The sequence below is a fragment of the Lissotriton vulgaris genome, chromosome 2_1, assembly GCF_964263255.1.
Source record: "Lissotriton vulgaris chromosome 2_1, aLisVul1.2, whole genome shotgun sequence".
Lineage (NCBI taxonomy): Eukaryota > Metazoa > Chordata > Amphibia > Caudata > Salamandridae > Lissotriton > Lissotriton vulgaris.
Genome location: NC_141687.1, coordinates 1,446,357,703 through 1,446,376,750, shown reverse-complemented (window position 1 = coordinate 1,446,376,750; position 19,048 = coordinate 1,446,357,703). Strand labels below are relative to the sequence as shown.

At 45.7% G+C, this 19,048-nt stretch overlaps 1 protein-coding gene across 9 annotated transcripts in view; it reads left to right on the top strand.

The window, feature by feature from the left end:
• R3HDM1 (R3H domain containing 1) overlaps positions 1–19,048 on the top strand; it is a 459,574-nt gene that overhangs the window by 90,635 nt on the left and 349,891 nt on the right. For all 9 annotated transcript variants that reach the window (XM_086957295.1, XM_086957292.1, XM_086957298.1 and 6 more), the window contains one exon: positions 2,500–2,608. In XM_086957295.1, coding sequence (XP_086813421.1) covers positions 2,500–2,608 — 109 coding nt within the window. The remainder of the gene's footprint in view (positions 1–2,499; positions 2,609–19,048) is intronic.

The following is a 19,048-nucleotide window of genomic DNA, read 5'->3' as shown; positions in this document are numbered from 1 at the left end:
GTCCATTTTAAACTCCACCATCATCCCTATCTTCAAACCTACCCTAATTCTTGTGCATTGCCCCTGCACAATATTACCTGAAATGCTTTCTGTCTGTACCTCAGTTTGTAACCTTAGCTCTGACTTTATTTTTTCTTTTCTTCTTCTCACTCTGTTTGGATAATCTGATTCCACTCCTTGTGCACTCTCGTACCTGTACACTTGATTGCCGTCCCCCAAAGCTCTGCTTCTACTCCTTGTTCTCCACTCTTTTAAAATAATGCATCCTTTCCAGTTCTTAGCTGGTCTGTTGATGTTGATGATGGCTTCCCATCCACATACCCTTGTCGGTGGGTTGCACTGCATACCTTCTAGTATATACAACCTGCCAAAATGCCTGCAAACCTACTCTTTACTTGGTTTGTTATGGGAGCTTGATTTCAACGGTGGGTTCTGCTAGGTCCCCGTTTCCCTTGAAATCTGGTACCCGATCGGAACTTATGAAGTAACCTCTGCACCATGAGCCCAGAGATTGGAAAAGCCACCTTTTGCTACTTCCACCAGAACAAGATCAAGCCTGAACCAAAACTGAAGGCTAAAACTGCTCCCTTTGCTTTAAAGACTAGGGACTCAGCTGCAAACTGAGGAGAAAACTATTCTCGGCCAGTAAAATGCACCAGGGTCCAACTCACTGAGAATTGCATACTGGAAGACTCGGGGAGGAAGCCAGCTCAAGCTCTTGAACATTGAATCCATTATGATACAACATATGATTGGAAACGTTTTATGGTAAGTTTAGTTGTCCCTACTGATTACCCGGGATCCCCTTGCTTTTGATGGGTGCCTCCCTGAATGGAAATTCATGACCACTACCAAGCACTTTCTAGGCAATGCCCCCTAAACGTTTTTGGAACCCTCATGAGCATCATTCTCGAGAGACCACCCCAAATCCCAGTATTATGTCCTGTGATAACCTTGCTTTATAATCTCTTGTCGCAGCACTAGACTGGCCTAAACATACCGGATCTCCCACTGTCTAGAGGAGCTGTTAATTTCCCTTTGCCGACCAAGGGCCTCCTCTTTTAGTGGGTTAGAGTTCCTTTGTGGTTTATTTGTGTATCTTCAAAGATTGTCTCAGACCTAGTGAGCTTGTTCTTTTTCGGACTAGATCATGGGAACTAGTTTGCTGACAACACCCCGCCCCCCGAATTGAGAGCATCACAGAAAGGCTTAACATTCGTATTTTCTTTCTTTAGACTGACATTGTCTTCTAGCCCCAATGTTAAGTTAGTAGGAGAACCTAAATATGTGATAGCTACAATGGCTTTTTTGGGTTATATCTCGTCAACCAGAGTTGCTGGTGTTTTTCGGCTTTATTCGAATGTTGTATTTTTACTGCCTTGACAATTCCTTTTGTAAACAAAGAACTCTTGTTTTTTAAAGAAATTGTATTTTTTGTGTGATTGCTGTTATACCATTCCTGAGTTGTCGACCCATAGCCTAGAGTAAACCATGATTGCTTTATGATTCTACTGTTGAAATGGTTAGCAGGAATTCTTAAGAAGTACTTGGTCAGTCCAGTTGGATTGCATTAGTGTCCAAGGCCTTGGAATACCACTCTCACTACCCATTATCCACGCATAAATTCCCTGCAGTTGGTGCTCCACTGACAAGTGTTGTAGACGTTTTGCCGTCTCATAATATTGTAACCTTTTACTGACTCTGCCTGTCGAGATGCAGCTTTTTATGTGACTATCCTTTGGTTGGTATTTTGTTTAAAAAATGAATGAAAAGGAAGCCTTTATGATATTGCATATGCCATTGTTCTAAACATATCACTTGTAATAGTTCATGTATGTGCCTAATGCTTGATTCACATATACAGATAGCCAGACTGAACAAATGTAGGTAAGGTATATCCTGTTATTATTACAGGATTATTCTGTTAACTGTTTCAGTACCTAATCGGACAGCAACTACCAAATTACAACTGTGTGTATAGATCTCATCTTGTACTCTAATTGTTGTTTATGTGTTCACCTATACTATTAAAGTGGTGTAAAGTGCGGTATGTCACCAGCAAGGATGATGCAAGCAGTAGAAAGTGCACTATTTTACTACACCTTGGTGCATAGTCTTTTTTTATTTTAATGATGTATTTACTTGTTAGACTTTCCCACAGAAAAATATTTCCCACAGAAAAAGAATGGGATCCATTATATTTAACATGGTTTTGCTGACTTTTCTGAATCATTTTATTTTGTCAGAATTTAAATTTGTCTTGGACAGTAAGTTTTTGAAAATGATAATGGATTTAATGCGGTTATGTTTTCACTTAAAATATTGTTAATTTGTTTCATGTTCAACCAACTATGAACGGAGTGATAGAATATATAAAAGTAAAGTATGCCACATTGATCTGTTTCAAGTTTGTACATTTTTAGAGTGACATTCTGTAGACATATTCAGGGATTTGCTACTGTAGTACTTGAGCTTACTTTCCCTATTTTTTCTCGGCAGGAAACAATTCAAATTCAGTTAACAGAGTCATTTGAAAAAGAAGACAAGCCCATAAAAGATGAAAATGACAAGGTCACTGAAAAGCAACCCCGTAAAAGTTTATCACGAGGTTTGCATTGAACATTCTTCCTCTTTACGTATTTTGTTTTTTGTTTGTCTATTGTCCCAAAGTCCTTTAATAAGCACAGCTTTATTAATGTAAGTCTAACCAATTAATCTGAATTTCTTGCCAAAGCACCCCAGTGCTTGTCTTGAGGCTGAATATGGACAATAATCTTCATTTGATGCTATACTCTCAGTGGACCAGGCAGTGATAGTGAAAATGTTAAACCTGTTTGGGAGAGGTATACAGCCTGTTAGTGAACCTGGGCAAGTCGATCTTGGTTCCAATCAGGGCAGCAGCTCTGCATCCAGCTGGCAGCCCAAGCTTTCTATTGTGACCAACAAGTTCCAATATGTAGGTATTCAAATCGCAGTGGAGGCAAAATGGTACCTGAAACGTATTATGGTACCCCAATGGGATTCAGGGCTTCACCATCTGGACCATTAATATTCTGAGCCTAGTAGTGTTGTTCTAAATTAACCTATTCCCAATTTGTTTGTGCTTCAAAACTATACACGCAAAATTTCATTTCTCAACAGTTCATCGACCTGGTGCTTGCATACTTAAACCACTTTTTTCAGCAAATATACAGCTGCAGGTTGGGTTTGATAAATGTACGTGATTGGTATATGAGGGAGGGCTGGGAATGGAGAATATCCCTCTTTACTAATCAGCTTCCCTGCTAGTTATTGTGACCTAGTGGCCCCTTTAGGCATCAGGAGGACTCGACCATTTGTCTTGAATGATATTTACTTGGAGATGCCGATACAGTGGATCTTCTTCATGCGCGACTAGGCAATGGTGAAATTTAAAAAATATACTGACCCCTCATCTCAAACTCCCAAGACTCTCTGATTGCTGAGGATGTGTGGGCTGGAGTGGGTGGAAATTTCTGCTATGATGCATTTAATAAAGATCAGCCACCTACACAGAATTTACTGTATCCCAGAAGACTAAGGAAGATGGGCAACACCCAAGTGTGAAGTGCTCTAAATGTTACATGGGAAACGGGGGCTTCTGTCACATGATTTGGAGTTTCCCAAAAATTCGGAAATACTCGGAAAACATAATTGACATTATCTTTAGTACTGGGGAAGTGTTATAATGTAAATAAGTCCATTAGATGCCGAGGTATAGAAAGCATTAAGATGATTTATTGATGGAGATATAGATGGTAATAATCAAGTAAGTCTATCAGTGAGCCCCACCAGGAGCAGCTACCCTGCTGCTCAGCCCATACTTCCAACTGACACTCATCTCACCAGGCATCCCAAACATTCCATTACATCACACGCACCAGCATTCCACAACACATCCACTCACAACATATGCATTCTGGCTGAGCAGCAAGGCAGGGAAATGGGAAGGATGTATGGCACTGAATATAAGATACCACAGGAAGCCTATTAAACTCTTACCTATGACATTGGTCCTGAGGCTGATGGACTGCTTTGCAGGGGGGCGTGTACAGAGAAAGACCCCTTTTAGGAGTATGTGCTCTTTTTGCAAGTGGGACAATGCCAAAAATTGGAGGTCTAGAGTAGATGGATGAATAGTTGAGGGGCATTGACTGCTGTGCTCATTTGGATGCACAAATGTATAGGTTTTGAGGTTTCCCCTCTCAAACACAATATTTGGGTGACTTTGGTGGATCACCTTCATATATTATAAGACTGAAGAGTAATGGTGTAAACATCCCATTTACTAAGTGTGCCAGTGATGCTAAATCTTCCATGATTTTATCAGTGTTGTTGTTGTCCTGTACTTTGCCATGTCTTACCTTTAAAAATCAATACAAATAGCTTTATTAAAACAAATATGCTTTGCATTCAAGAACCAGGTAAGCATGCCGTATTATTCAGAAACATGGTCACATTCACTAAGTTTGAAAACTTACCTGAACACCATTTTTCGAAGTCTCTGCTCTCTCTAGTTGACACTACAAGGCAGCCCTGGGTACCTGATCTTTCCATAATCAACGTAGAAAAAATGTCTTCCCCCGTCTCCGGACCTGCAAGTGCTGAGGTATAAACAAGTCACTGGAACAAGGACGTCAGACGCACATCCTAAAAGCCCCTCTGCGTGGACGTCCCCTTCAGATTCTTTTCTGCATTCATGTTCTGGAAGTACAGCAGAAAACATAAATATGGGGACCCCCTCTTGATTTACTTAAAGCCAGGGAAGAGAGAGGAAAGTATACATACAACAAAAAGAAGTTTCCCTCATGGCCCACATACTTTATACATTATGACATAGTTCATATCAATGTTTTGTGTCGTTCAAGATATGCCAGTAACACTTTTTTTTGGTATATTTTTTCCAAACGTTATTTCTTTTTTTTTTTAAGGATATATATCAAAAACATTTTTTTTTATTATTCTTACTTTTTTTGAAGATTTCTTTCTTAGCCAATCTTTCAACATTTTAGTACATTTCAAATTTTTATACACAAAAAATAAAGTTAAAACCACCCTGATATCATCAGTCGAAAGACATCTTTGGCAGTAAAACCTTAGAACCGACCTCCACTGTGAAAGGTGATCAAGAGAGTTGGAAGGAGAAAGCTGCGTTTTTAGGTCGAAATGGTGGCCTTGTGACGTAAGAGAGAGTCTGACTCCTACTTAAAGGCATTCAGAATTTCTTTGAAACCCCAGAAGGAGGAACCCTGGGCAGAGATATAAGTGGAACTTGAATCTCCGTTAACACATGAACCTCAAGAAGAATTTATCCAGTACCAGAAACAACAGGAGGGCATGTTTCAGCAGGAACATTTTCAGCAAATCCAGACAACAGAAAAGGGATGGCACAATCTTGACTCCGACTCACCTGAGGAAGGAGTTGATCCATACCCTTTGAACACATCACCCCCTGATGATCCACAAGTATGCATTGCCCTGGTGAAAAGGGTTGCGGACGCCTATTGTCTCTACTTCGGAGAGGAGCAAGGATAATATTGTTTCCCGCTAGAGATACTACTGACCTCACAAAAGTAGAATCATTTCCTTCCAATGCTGCCAAGTGTGATATACAAAGAGCAATGAGCTTTTAGAGAACCTGTTGCTGCCAAGACCGTTACTCCCAGGATGGAATGAAAGTACAGGTATTCTACCCAGGACCCAGCATACATCAAGGGCAATATCACTGTTGACTTCATTAATGTTACTTCGGCATGGAAGAGGGCTAACACTCCTGCTGCCATGGGACCCCCACCAGACAGATAGCAAAACAGTTGCTATGGTCGGAAGGAAGATGAAGAGGTCAGTGATCCTTGAATGTGCAATCCCCAACGCTGATGTGTTGCTCGGTAAGTGTGGCAGTTAAATGTAAGAAGAGATGAAAATCCTCATGCAACACCTTTCAGAGGGATGAAGAAAAAAAAGAGCACAGGCAGTGTTCAACAAAGTACACACCATCGCTAAAACATGCCTCAAATCAGCACTGGATCCAGATGAGGCAGCCAGCAGGCAATAATGCTCAGACTCCACCTTGCGAAGACATGCTTAGCTATGGGTGTCTGGTTTTAACTAGTAAATGCAGACTGTAGAAATCAACATGCCTTTTACTGGGTAAAGCCTTTTTTTAGGAACACAGTGGATGATTCTTTGTGGACAATGAAGAAAAACCATGACCCAGCTAAGTCAATGGGTGCCCTGCAGTTCAGAATGGAACTCAGCAGAGATTCCGAAAAGAAGAGCACATTCTACCACCCCTTTGGCCACCTTCACACCACAGGTCAGTTCGCAGGCAGAATCACTACAGTGGCAGTTTCCCAGCGTCCCAAGGCAGCACTTTCGAGGGAGTGCCAGAGGAAGAGGCGCTGCTCCACACGGCTCAGACCAAATAAGCAAGTGATTCCACAAGGGGAACCCCTCATACACAATTCCAATGAGCAGGAGGATATTGTAAGGTTTCTTCAGGAGGGAAGGACCATCACCTTTGGCAAATAGGTCCTTGAACATTATTCAACATGGCTGTTGCATAGAACGGTTGAGAAAAGCCCCAGCGATCAGGCTAAAAGACCAAGACCTGCAGTAAACATGAAGCATCTGCTTGCAACAAGAGGTGGTAGACAATACAGAAACAGACCATAGAGAAGGTACTAACTGCAGAGAAAAATCAAGTGGCCTACTCTGACCACTTCCTGGTACCAAAACTGGACAAGGCACTCAGATCCATACTGGACCTCTGGAGGATGAAAAGATTATTCAAGATGACAAATCTGCAGGACTTAATTTCAGGCTTGTGAAGGTGAAGCTATATGGAAACTATAGACCTTAAAGACTTGCATGTTCCTATGATCAACGTACAGAAGAAACTTCTGAGGTTAGTTATAAAATCGGCACCTGCATGTGGCTGCATGGTTTCCCTTGCACATCTTCACTAAACCCTACTGTGTGAACATGCAAGCTAACCAGGAAGGACACGTGGGACAAAAGGTACCTGGACACCTGTTTGCAAAGACCAACTGTTTTTTACCCAACCTCCTGGTATTGTGGAACACCGCTACTAAGCAGTGCACAGCTTGTGAATCCAGAAAAGAGTCAAGCTGTAAAACAAAATTGTTACTTACCAGTAGGAATAGATTTGCAGCTGATGAATTTTCTGGATTTACATGACTTACCCTGCCCCCTGGACTAGGTCATGAATTTGCAATAGAGAGGAGGTCCATCAGTGCACTAAAGTTGAAGTCAAAACTAAAAGAGGGGTCGCCAAATTGAAAGAAGAATTTGAAGATGGCATCCATGCACAGGGGATTCTGGGGCACATGCTTGACTTCATCCATGGAGGGACATAGCCCCAAATTGTCAACGTCTTGCTGATCACAACAAAACAAACATTGAAAATGCAACTGGTCTCGCCTTTGATTAAGTTAAAGCCATTGGCATTGTTAATGGTATTGTAGCTTTGCATTATTTAGTGTACATTTGTCAGTCAGTCAAATTTGCTTTATTCGAGGTAAAAACTCATAAAAGCATACAGCATAAAAACAGATGAATTAATTACTAAAAATATTTACAAGTCACAAAATTCATCATATATTAATACAATTAAAAAAATATTTATGAAAAAGCATACTGACTACAGTTTAAAAGACCCGTTAAAATTGACAATCATTATGTTGAATGCCCCCGAGCACACGGTTTAAACATTTTGTACTTTTTCTAGCAGTCACATCGAGGGGGTCAAGCCCACCACAATTTTTAGGTCTCGCCTGTCGATGCGCATGCGCATCGAGCAAGGCGAGAGTATTGCGAGTTATCCACTCTTTGGCAACACTGCAAGGAATCGTGGCGATTCCTTGCAGTGCCCGTGACTTTTAAGGTCAATGCGCATGCGCATTAAGCTTATGCGCATGCGCATTGACCTTAAAAGTCACGGGCGCGTGCATGTCAGTCTTTGTTTACCCGCTCCCCAGCTCCGCCCCCTCACTACTTGATTGCACGGCCGCTAGGCCGTGCCTCCCCTACTCTCCTCCCCCCTCCTCCTCTCCTCCCCTGCCTGCCTGCCGCTAGTTTCCATTCGCTGCTCCTTTCTCGTCTCCCTGGCCCCACCGCCCTTCGATGTGAAAGTCCCCGCCCCCCGTCCCTCGCTGCTCCTTTCTCGTCTCCCTGGCCCCACCGCCCTTCGATGTGAAAGTCCCCGCCCCCCGTCCCCTCCTCGCTCACCCTCATCTCCACCTTGGTGCTTACTTTCCCTTTTCTTCCAATCCTTCTCTCATTCACTTGCAGTCTCCCCTCCTCCTCTCCTAGCACCCCCAGCCCGAGGCAGCTTCCCCTGCACAGACCCGCTCCGCCCCCTCCCCTTCCCGCCGTCTCGCATTTCCCCTGTCGCACTTCTCCTCCCCCCTCCTCCTCTCCTCCCCTGCCTGCCTGGATCGCCTCGCCCCCGGACATTATGGGCCAGCCTTGCTCTGCACAAATGTTTCCCAGCACCAGTCCCAGCATCTCTCAGCAGCTCCGCTCTTCCTGCACTGCTAGAACGCCGTGCCTCCCCTACTCTCCTCCCCCCTCCTCCTCTCCTAGCACCCCCAGCCCGAGGCAGCTTCCCCTGCACAGACCCGCTCCGCCCCCTCCCCTTCCCGCCGTCTCGCATTTCCCCTGTCGCACTTCTCCTCCCCCCTCCTCCTCTCCTCCCCTGCCTGCCTGGATCGCCTCGCCCCCGGACATCATGGGCCAGCCTTGCTCTGCACAAATGTTTCCCAGCACCAGTCCCAGCATCTCTCAGCAGCTCCGCTCTTCCTGCACTGCTAGAACGCCGTGCCTCCCCTACTCTCCTCCCCCCTCCTCCTCTCCTAGCACCCCCAGCCCGAGGCAGCTTCCCCTGCACAGACCCGCTCCGCCCCCTCCCCTTCCCGCCGTCTCGCATTTCCCCTGTCGCACTTCTCCTCCCCCCTCCTCCTCTCCTCCCCTGCCTGCCTGGATCGCCTCGCCCCCGGACATCATGGGCCAGCCTTGCTCTGCACAAATGTTTCCCAGCACCAGTCCCAGCATCTCTCAGCAGCTCCGCTCTTCCTGCACTGCTAGAACGCCGTGCCTCCCCTACTCTCCTCCCCCCTCCTCCTCTCCTAGCACCCCCAGCCCGAGGCAGCTTCCCCTGCACAGACCCGCTCCGCCCCCTCCCCTTCCCGCCGTCTCGCATTTCCCCTGTCGCACTTCTCCTCTCCCCTCTCCGCCCCCTCCCCTGCCCGCCGTGTTACGGTGAAAGGCTTGTTTGTTTATTTTACCCGCCGTGTCTCTGCTGCTTCCCCCTGTCCTGTCTCTCCTCCTCTCCCTCTCTATACCCTCCCCCTCCCCCCCACCACTCCCAGAGGGGGCTGAGGTTAATTTGCTTTCTCAGGCGTCATGCATCACCCAGCTCGGTGACACTTTAGCGGGGGACGGGGTCTCCTGGAGGGGTCGGCCTCCTCACAGCTGTTCAAGCCCGCCAGACAGAGCTCAGTGTTGGGAATGGAGGAAAGGAGGGGGCTTTAAACCCGAACACGTGTTCTTGCAAGTGGGTTCCATGACATGTGACGTCAGTTTATTTTCTTTTTGTAATTTATTTCATCGTACATGTTGTAGTTCTTTTTCCCTGGCCATTTCGGCTCCTTGCTTTCCCCCTCCCCCATCTGCAGCGCTGCCTTCTCAGCCCCGTTTCCTTCTTCTATTCCCTCCCGTGTCTCTCTCCAGTTTCATCCTGTCCCCATATAGTCGCTTCCATCCCTATCTATATATCTCTAGTCTTTCCAGTGTTCTCATTTCATCCACTCCACCCTATATCGCTCTCCTCGTCATCCCGTGTATCCAATGTTTACATCTCCTGCTTTGCCCCCCGTTTTCAACGTCACCCCGTGTTCTCTCCATCCACCTGTTTACCTCCCTCGTCCTTCCTCTCTGTTCATGCTCACCCTTCTCTCGCTCTCTTTCGCTTGTCCACTCTCCTATCTCAACTACTATCTCTTTCTTTTCGTCTCTGTGCCCTCCACAGCTCATACCCTCTTGATGTTCCCATCTTTCATTCACAAACCGGCTTAGCTGACGCCTACACACTCATTTATATGTGCACGAAAATTGCGCGCACCCAGTGGCTTAGCCCGTGTGCCCTGGGTCTAGTTCAGGGACGGACACTGGCCCCTAGCTGCTGTTTTAACTGTGAATTAACAGCAATAACCAGGGTTCAGTGGAGCCTTCCGGGCCCCGGTGCCACTGCACCTGCTGCACCAACGGAAGCTGCGCCCCTGCACGCACCCGAGAACCTGCAGCTCAGTAACATTCCTAGCTATTCTTGCTCTGCAGCTCAGCTCCCACCTATGCGTTATCGTGGCGCCGCAGAGCCCATCGCTCTACTGCGTATAGAAGCCTGGCTCAGGGCCAGTAAAACCACCAGCACACGAGTGCCCCCCTCCTCCTCCGGGCCGTGCAAACAGGCTCGGCCACAAATTACAAGTGTATCAGTACACCCTCAACAGCTCACCCTCAACACCTCACCTTCAACACCTCACCCTCAACACCTCACTCACACTCACTCTCAATCATCCGCACTCAACAACTAGCAACAACACTCACCCTCAACAGCTCAACCTCAACACCTCACCCTCAACACCTCACCGTCAACACCCCACCCTCACTCACTCACGCTCAATGCCTCACACTCAAAAACTCAACCTCACTCACCCACCCTCAACGCCTCACCATCACTCACTCACCCTCAACACCTTACCCTCACTCACTCACCCTCACTCACCTTCAACGCCTCCCCTTCAACTGCACACCCTCACTCACCCTCAGTCACCCTCAACCCCTCACTCACACTCAACACCTCACCCTCAACACCTCATCCACCCTCACCCTCAGTTACCCTCAACACCTCACCCGCAACTACTCACTCACCCTCACTCTCACTCATCCTCACTCAACAACCCTCAACTTCACTCACCCTCAACGCCTCACCCAACACCTCACCTTCAATCACCATCAACATCTCACCCTCACTCACCCACAAAACATCAGCCTCAACACCTCACCCTCAATCACTCACCCTCAAACATTCACCCACACTCACCCTCCCTCACCCTCAATTCCTCACCCACACCCTCAACACTTCACCCTAAACACCTCACTCATCCTCAACGCCTCACCGTCCCCCTCACTCACCCTCACCCTCACTCACCCTCAACACCTCACCATCACTAACACTCAACACCTCACCCTCACTAACTCTCAATACCACAATCACCCTTCCCCTCACTCACCCTCAATACCTCACCCTCACTAACACTAAAACACTCAATCACCCTCACTCTTACTCTCACTCACACTCTACACCTCAGCCTCACGCTCAATGACACACCCTCAACACCTCACCCTCACCCCCTCAACACCTCACCCCCTCAACATCACTCGCCCTCACCCTCAAACACTCACCCTCAACACCTCACACCCTCACTCTCAACACCTCACCGTCACTCACTCACCCTCAACACCTCACCCTCACTCACTCACACTCAATAACCCGCAACACCTCACCCTCAACACCTCACCCTCAACACCTCACCATCAACACCTCACCCTCAACACCTCACCCACAACACCTCACCCTCACTCACTCTGACTCACCCTCACCCTCACTCACCCTCACTCATCCTCACTCACAATAACTCACACTCAGTCACCCTCACTCACCCTCGACCCCACACTCACCCTCACTCATCCTCACTCATCCTCAACACCTCACCCTCACCCACCCTCAACCCCTCACCCTAACTCACAATAACACTCTCTCATCCTCACCCTCACTCACTCTCACTCACACTCACCCTCAACACCTCACTCACCCTCAACACCTCACTCACACTCAACTCCTCACTCACCCCCACCCTCACTCACCCTCAACCCCTCACCCTCACACAGTGCTATAGGTCTCGCAGGATTTTTAGTTAAAGCTTTTACATTTGCTTATTGCTTTTTGGATTTGTAATTCTTTTGCATTGCCTACAAAAAAATAAAATGCAAAAGATTTACAACAAAAAACCTATTAACAATTCTAAAAGCACTAACTCTAATGCTGCGAGACCTATTGCATTTCTAATGCTTGTTCTTCTAATGGCCCATGCCCACCCCAAGTATTTGGCGACGTGACTGTAATAACAGCCAAGGTATTAGTGCAAATTATTCTTAAGGCCACCTTGCTGTTCTTTGTGCCTAGCAATTTGCACATCGCCTTTAGCCACACACGTCGGGGGGGTTAAGTAGGCCCTACAAACAAAATGAAGGTGGGCAATGGTCTCACTTTCACTTTTACACACCGGGCATAATTCAGAATTACCTTTACCCCATCTACCGGTTAATGATCTTATAGGGAGTGACCCTGCTCTAAGCTGGAAGTAGAGCTTCCTATCCTCCGGCTTTGTGATGTTGTCCCAATACAGCTCTAAACTAGGAGAAACTTTTATTTTCAAAAAGCGATCCTCCATAGTAGAGGATCAACATCATTCCAGTTCCGGTAGGCGACCATTTCCCAGTACCTTTCTTTTATGATGTCTTGTCGTGTTTATATCTAGGACCCTAATTCGATATTCCCGATTTATGCCCTTGTGAGGTTATAAACAATAATATCCTGATAAAGGCATAAGAATCACATCCATATTCAGCATTCGCCCATGCAGTCCAAAGCACAGCACGGCTACTCCCATCGACTCCTAGAAAGCACAACACGTTCTTTAAACAAACCAAGCCTCCAGCAGCCCGGGAAATCCCCCCTGCTTTTGTTTTGATTTGAACAAGAACTCCTGAGGTCCAGAAAGAACTGTTAGTTCTTAGTGACGTCTTATGTCCAACCTTACGTCAAACCCGGCACCTTCCAGGTATAAAATACCAACAGTTGCCTTAAGCAAACACACGGTGGTTTGGAGCAGAGCGGCCATCTACTTGCCCGAGAGCCCAGCTGATGCAAGAGCCCACGGAAGCCGCCCCTCCCGTTTGACGCACTGAGAGAGACGCTGTCTTTTTCTCCAGCCGAGAAAATCCAGCTCCGGTGTTTCCAGCCTACCCTTGCGGGTTGCTGGGATATCGAATCCTGAGGAAAGAGATACCAGACCTCCCACATTCTATTACCAAGGTAAGGAGCTGACTAAACCCTTAAGAGAATTCTTGATGCAGATTCTTGGCAAAAATAATCTTAACCAACTTAACTTAAACTGCTACTTACTCATCCCTTCCCAAGTATTAGGCTTAGGTCAGGTACACTGGGGTAGGCTTAGTTAGAAGCACCAGTTGAGTACGTTAGTCAATGTATTTATGTGTGTATATATTTTATCCATTTTAAAGTATCATATGGCTAAGAAACCATATCAATGCTTTTACAGTATTATTTCCTAATACTACTTTTACTGTACGCACTTTACTTTAAGTATTGCAATTGTGGCAATTCATTTCTCTTGCATGAGAAAGAAGACTGCTCAATAAATAATACCTTTTATTGAAAACGCCTGTCTCTCTATTTCTCTGCATTCTGGTGAAACTAAGTATGCACTGCTGACTGAGTGAAATAGCTGTCTATTGTTTTCACACGACTCTAGAGATACACTCTTATTCTGAGGGAGCAAAGTTGTCATGTTTATGTGGTTGTCAGAAACTGAATCCCTTCTTGTCTGAGCCAGGGAAGCTTATCCCTCCCTATTCATTCAAGAAAGTTTCCAGTGACCTCTGAGCTAGCTGGCGCAAACCTAAATTAAGTTTAACATAGTCAGTAGAGACCTAGATGACCTCAGTCCTACGTCTACACTGCTGCTTGTTATTCCAATGCGCAGAACCTATTGGGAAAATAGGAACTACACTACAGTCTTTGGATGGGAACTGGGCTGTCTCTGGGTTCTCCCACAACCCCTGCATACACATTAATACCAATACTTTGTGGAGTTCTTTAAGCCAAGTAATCTTGTGGAATATGTCAGTTTTAATAACATCCAGAAATCCCAAAGCATAATACCACTGGAGTCAAGCTATCCTGGCTGAAGACGGCTGATTGATGCTTGATTCCGGTCCAGGAAAGACAGGGCTTGGTAGTTCAGGCTGGACTGTTCCCATGAGGCACAGGGCAAGGCTGATTTGCATGTGGCCATGTCTGAACAGGGGTGGTGTGGAGTGCAAAAAAACGAAGGATTTAGGCCCAGATCTCTGTACTGGGGTGAATGTGTGACATTGTTCTGCATTCTGTCCATCAACTGTGGTTTTTGCATTTGTCACCCCGAGTGGGATGGGTATGCTCAGACGTGAGTACCATGCTCTCCACACCACTGGAGTCAAGTTATCCTGGCTGAAGACGGCTGATAGCCAGAAACCGGTCCTAGGATGCTTGATTCCGGTCCAGGAAAGACATGGCTTGGCAGTTCAGGCTGGACTGTTCCCATGAGGCACAGGGTCAAGGCTGATTTGCATGTGGCCATGTCTGAACTGGGGTGATGTGGAGTGCAGAAAACCGACGGATTTAGGCCCAGATCTCTGTACTGGGGTGAATGTATGACATTGTTCTGCATTCTGTCCATCAATTGTGGTTTTTGCCTTGTAAATGGGCAACCCTTTGGTTAATGTTTAATTCAAGATCTGATAAACTGTTTGAGAGTGCCAATACATAGCGCTTGCACCTCTTGCAATAGAATGGACAGGTGCTTGTATGAAATTCCATGTTTAACAGTTCAGGTGCATGGTAGTCCTACGTCCAGCAGGCAAGTCTAGTATTTAAGGATGGCAGTATCCTGGGTGCAGCCTCACCCCAAGTCCTCATTTGTTAAGTCAGTGCAGGTACCCGTTTCTTTTGGCAGTGTAGCACTTCCCTTTTGGAATGCTTTCTTGCTTCTTTGAGATCCTCCATAGGTCCTAGATGGAGACGTTGGTGACCGAACTCTGAGTCCTCAGGAACCATGCTCGTAAGCGGAGCATGGCTGGTTCTGGGGGATAAACATGGGCTCCTCTGTAAAGTTAACAGATTCTGATGCGCTGGCAGTGTCATAAATCTATCTTGTGCCAATCCCACCAGGTCAGAGAACCATGTTTGTCTAGCCCATTAGCTATCAGGATTGGGGTTACAGTTGTCTGCGCGGATCCCTCTAGCACCAATGGTTTAAGTGGGATTGGAGGCAAAGCCTATGCAAATTTCCCATACCAAAGTCAGCAGGGCATTCCCTTTTGATCGTTGGTTTGGATACCTGGGTGTGAAGCTTTGGTATTTTGCTTTCTCCCATGTTGTGAAGAGGTCTATCGGTAGAGTACCCCATATGTGAAAGATTTTTTCCCCCCACTATTTGTTTTAGCTTCCACTCGTGTGAGGCATTTGTTTAACATGTCTTCCTCATCAGGGCCATGCCAGCTCGTCGCATGAATGAACTTGAGGTACTTTTAGTGCAACCACTGGATACCACCTTTTTCCTGGACAAGTTGGTGCGGAGAGCTAAGGTGACCTTCTAGGCAAAAATCATGAGTCCCTTTCATGTTGGGCAATCCATCACTCTGCCATTGTTCTTTGCTCTACCTTACTCCTCGAAAAAGGAGGAGAGGCTCCATCGGCCGGACTTCAAAAGAGCTTTGAGCTTTCACATCGATCGTACTACGGAACACTTTTTCTGTGGCATGAAAAATAAGAAAAGCTATCCAGAACAGGGCCCAGCCGAGGCTGGTATTCCTCTGCATTAAGATCTGCTAGGCACTGGCTAAGAAGCAGCCCTTGCAAAGTCTGAACCCGTTCTACCAGGGCTCAGGCTGCTAACACTGCATTGGCTCACAGAATGCCTGTCCTTAACGTCTGCCAGACAACCATGTTCAGCAGGACGGGCACTTTGATCGCTCGGTCCTGCTGGACTTGTTGGTCCGAGTACACTCCACAGACCCACTACCTAGAGATACTGCTTTGGTATCTATACTAATGTCCGGAATATGTGGTTAGAAGTATTCACCAGCAGAACTAGTTACTTTACTTTTGTAATGCATTTTTCTTGTGGATACTGTCTCTAATCGTAGATTCCTCACTGCCTTTCCTCCTCCCTGTTCTGTAGAGTAGCGTCTTTAACATCCCAAGTTAACATTCAGCACACTGGCACCCACCCTTATTCATGCTCTATGTATGAGGGCGTGAAAAGTAAAAAATAAGAAATTGACATCAGATTGTTGGAGTTTCACAATATATGTAATTCCACTTTGTAACTTTCAGGGCATACGGAACAAACTCGAAGCTTCACAGTGCCACCTAGTGACACATGGGAGCACTGCTGAGGAAGGATTCCTGATCCATTCTGGCACCTCTGGAGTTTTAGAAGATGGAGACTGCAGTTAGGTAGAATATCTAGCGGAAAGAGTGTTACTGAAGTTAAGTAACTTGTTATTCCCAGTTTCTTTTGAGTACCCCCTCTGCTCTGCTTCCTAATTTGCCTAAATGATGCATAGCTAGAAATCGAGCAAAGACAATGGGCTTCGTTGAGACAGTATAAACGTTTATCCAACATAGTTGAATTCTAGCAATGGAATAGATTTAAGGCGTGCCAACCAAGTCTCTATGTAACAAAAAAGGAGTACCACCATAAAAAAGGCTCAGAGGGCGATTTTTGGTGGGATGAAATTCTAATGAGAAAAAGAAGAAAGTCCTTCTTTGATTTTAATAAACCCCTCACTCACCGACCTGGTCGGTGACATGCTTCATCATCAGGGCCACCTTGACAGCCGAGTGCCATCAAGGTGTGCTGCGACACCTGGAATACAGTGGAGCGGGTATGTGAGTGATGAATGCAAGAAAAAAAGTATGTGAGTTAAAAATTGTCCTGGTATGGCTTATATGTGAAAAATGTATTCTTAAGACTACTGGACAATGATAAAAACAGTGTGTGTCGATACAATAAAGGTTTAATTATGACCAAGTGTATCTGTAATATATGTGCAAGGTCTACATGTTTCAAACCGAATGGAAATTGCCGATTTTTCTTCAGGACCAGAAAGGAAATGGGTGGTCAGGGTACACTAACGCACTGCCATACCTGCAATCCTTTGTTCCCTGTTAACAAAATTAGTTACTGGGCAAGAAAAAAGGTAACCCGGGAGTGGTTACGTTAATAGCAAAAAAACTCCTAATCAGGGGTCATTAGGCTGCACGGGATTAGAGGGAAGGGAGGCCACAGTGGAAGAAACATATTAGTTTCGGTGGTTAGTTAGGCCGTATACCTATTTTACCCCTCCATGCAGGTGAGACGCTACACGTAAAAATATTGTGACAGAATCCGTGTTTAAGGGAAGTGGGGAAAGTTCAACGTGTGCATTTTTTGAAACTTTTTTTCAATATAAAAGATAGGCAACATAACAGCACTTTTCAAAAAATCTAAGAAAAATAAATAACTTGACTGCTTTCCCTGCTGGCAGTGTTTATAGGTTTAGTAGCCAAGCCCTGCTGGCAGTAGGGGTCGGTGCTTAATTTGTAAAAAATAAAAAAACTCCCTGAGGAAATTTGGGTAAACTGTGTCAAATGGTGCATTTACCGCCATAGTTTTAACTTACATTTTATAAAATACCCTTTTCCCATGCCTTTGTCTGGGAAATCTTTAAAGCTTGCATGCAGTCCATCATATGCTCGTCCGCCTCAGTACCAATAATCCCTCACACGGAGAGTGACTCTGATTCCTTTGCAATGGCACATTTCTCGACTGTGATAAGCAGCTAGACTCTCTTTGGCTTTGCTGCAGATTTCTACTACTGCAACAAATCTAAAGTGCTTTTCATCTCAGTGGGATTGGTATCGAGGGCTCGCCGAGGGAGAAGTGAATGAGATCTCCACAGTGCAGTGCTTGAGATGTCTTGGGGTGCCCTGATAGCTAGATGCACAAGAACACTGTATACTATAATGGCCAGATAAAGGCGCCATAGGGGAGATGGATATTCTTCCCTAAACTGATTTACTGCCCATTACAACATCCGCGCATATCGCCTGTTATGGAACTACTTGTTAGCACTTCACTTGGAAAGATTAAAAACTGATAAACCCCAAGCAGGATTGAAACTTTGACATATGTTTTTTTTTATATTGGTGTTCAGCCAGCTGAGCTATGGAACTACTTTACGTACATAAGATATTGGTGACCTGCTCATTGTGAGGTATATATTGATATTTCTGTGGAACCAACCTAGTTGGGTGGCAATGAATGATGCATTTTAATGGGGGCGTGGGAAAACTATTTAAGATTGGTTAGATCAAATTGGGATTCACGTCTTATATTGTGCAATTTTGAATTTACACTTCAGATTGCATTTCAGATAATTGCAATTGCATTACCTCTGAAAACTAATTACAATTTTACACACAGGTCATTAAGTGATTTGATCAGAATCGCTAGATTTTTAGTTGAGTGCAAGAGATCGGCTTAGAAACCAGGTTCCAGAGGTGCCAGTCCAGTCACTAGAGCATATGAGTGTCAGAAGTACATTACACCTTGAGGGCGTTGCTTTTAAGCACCTTCATCATGCAAAACACATACATCAATTTATTTGTACCACTCACATTATACTATTGCTATATGTCGTTATGGTTGTCATTCTGCTTACCCCAGTGGCTGTATTACATTGTTACTTTGCTTAACGCCCTAGGCTATCTTCAGCCATCAACCCTCTGAAGGGGCACCTTTAGCTAAATATTCTATTCGTCCAGAAACTACAAGTGGACTGTGGGGGTCGCATGCGAACCGCTGTCAGCTCGTGTTGGCAGCGGAGGGCACATGCAGCTAAAGTAAAGAGGTTGCATGGCTCTTTGAGGCTTTCAGGGGTCACATGACTTTTGAGGCTCTCGGGGGTCGCATGGTTTCCTGTGCTTGGATTTAGGATCTCAAGAGGGACGAGCAGGTTTCTCTGCGGGTGGCATGAAGGGCTGCTGAGGTCATGCCCTCGAATGAGAATAGGATTGGCCGCCGTAATCTCGCATGATAGCAGTGGCCATTTTAGT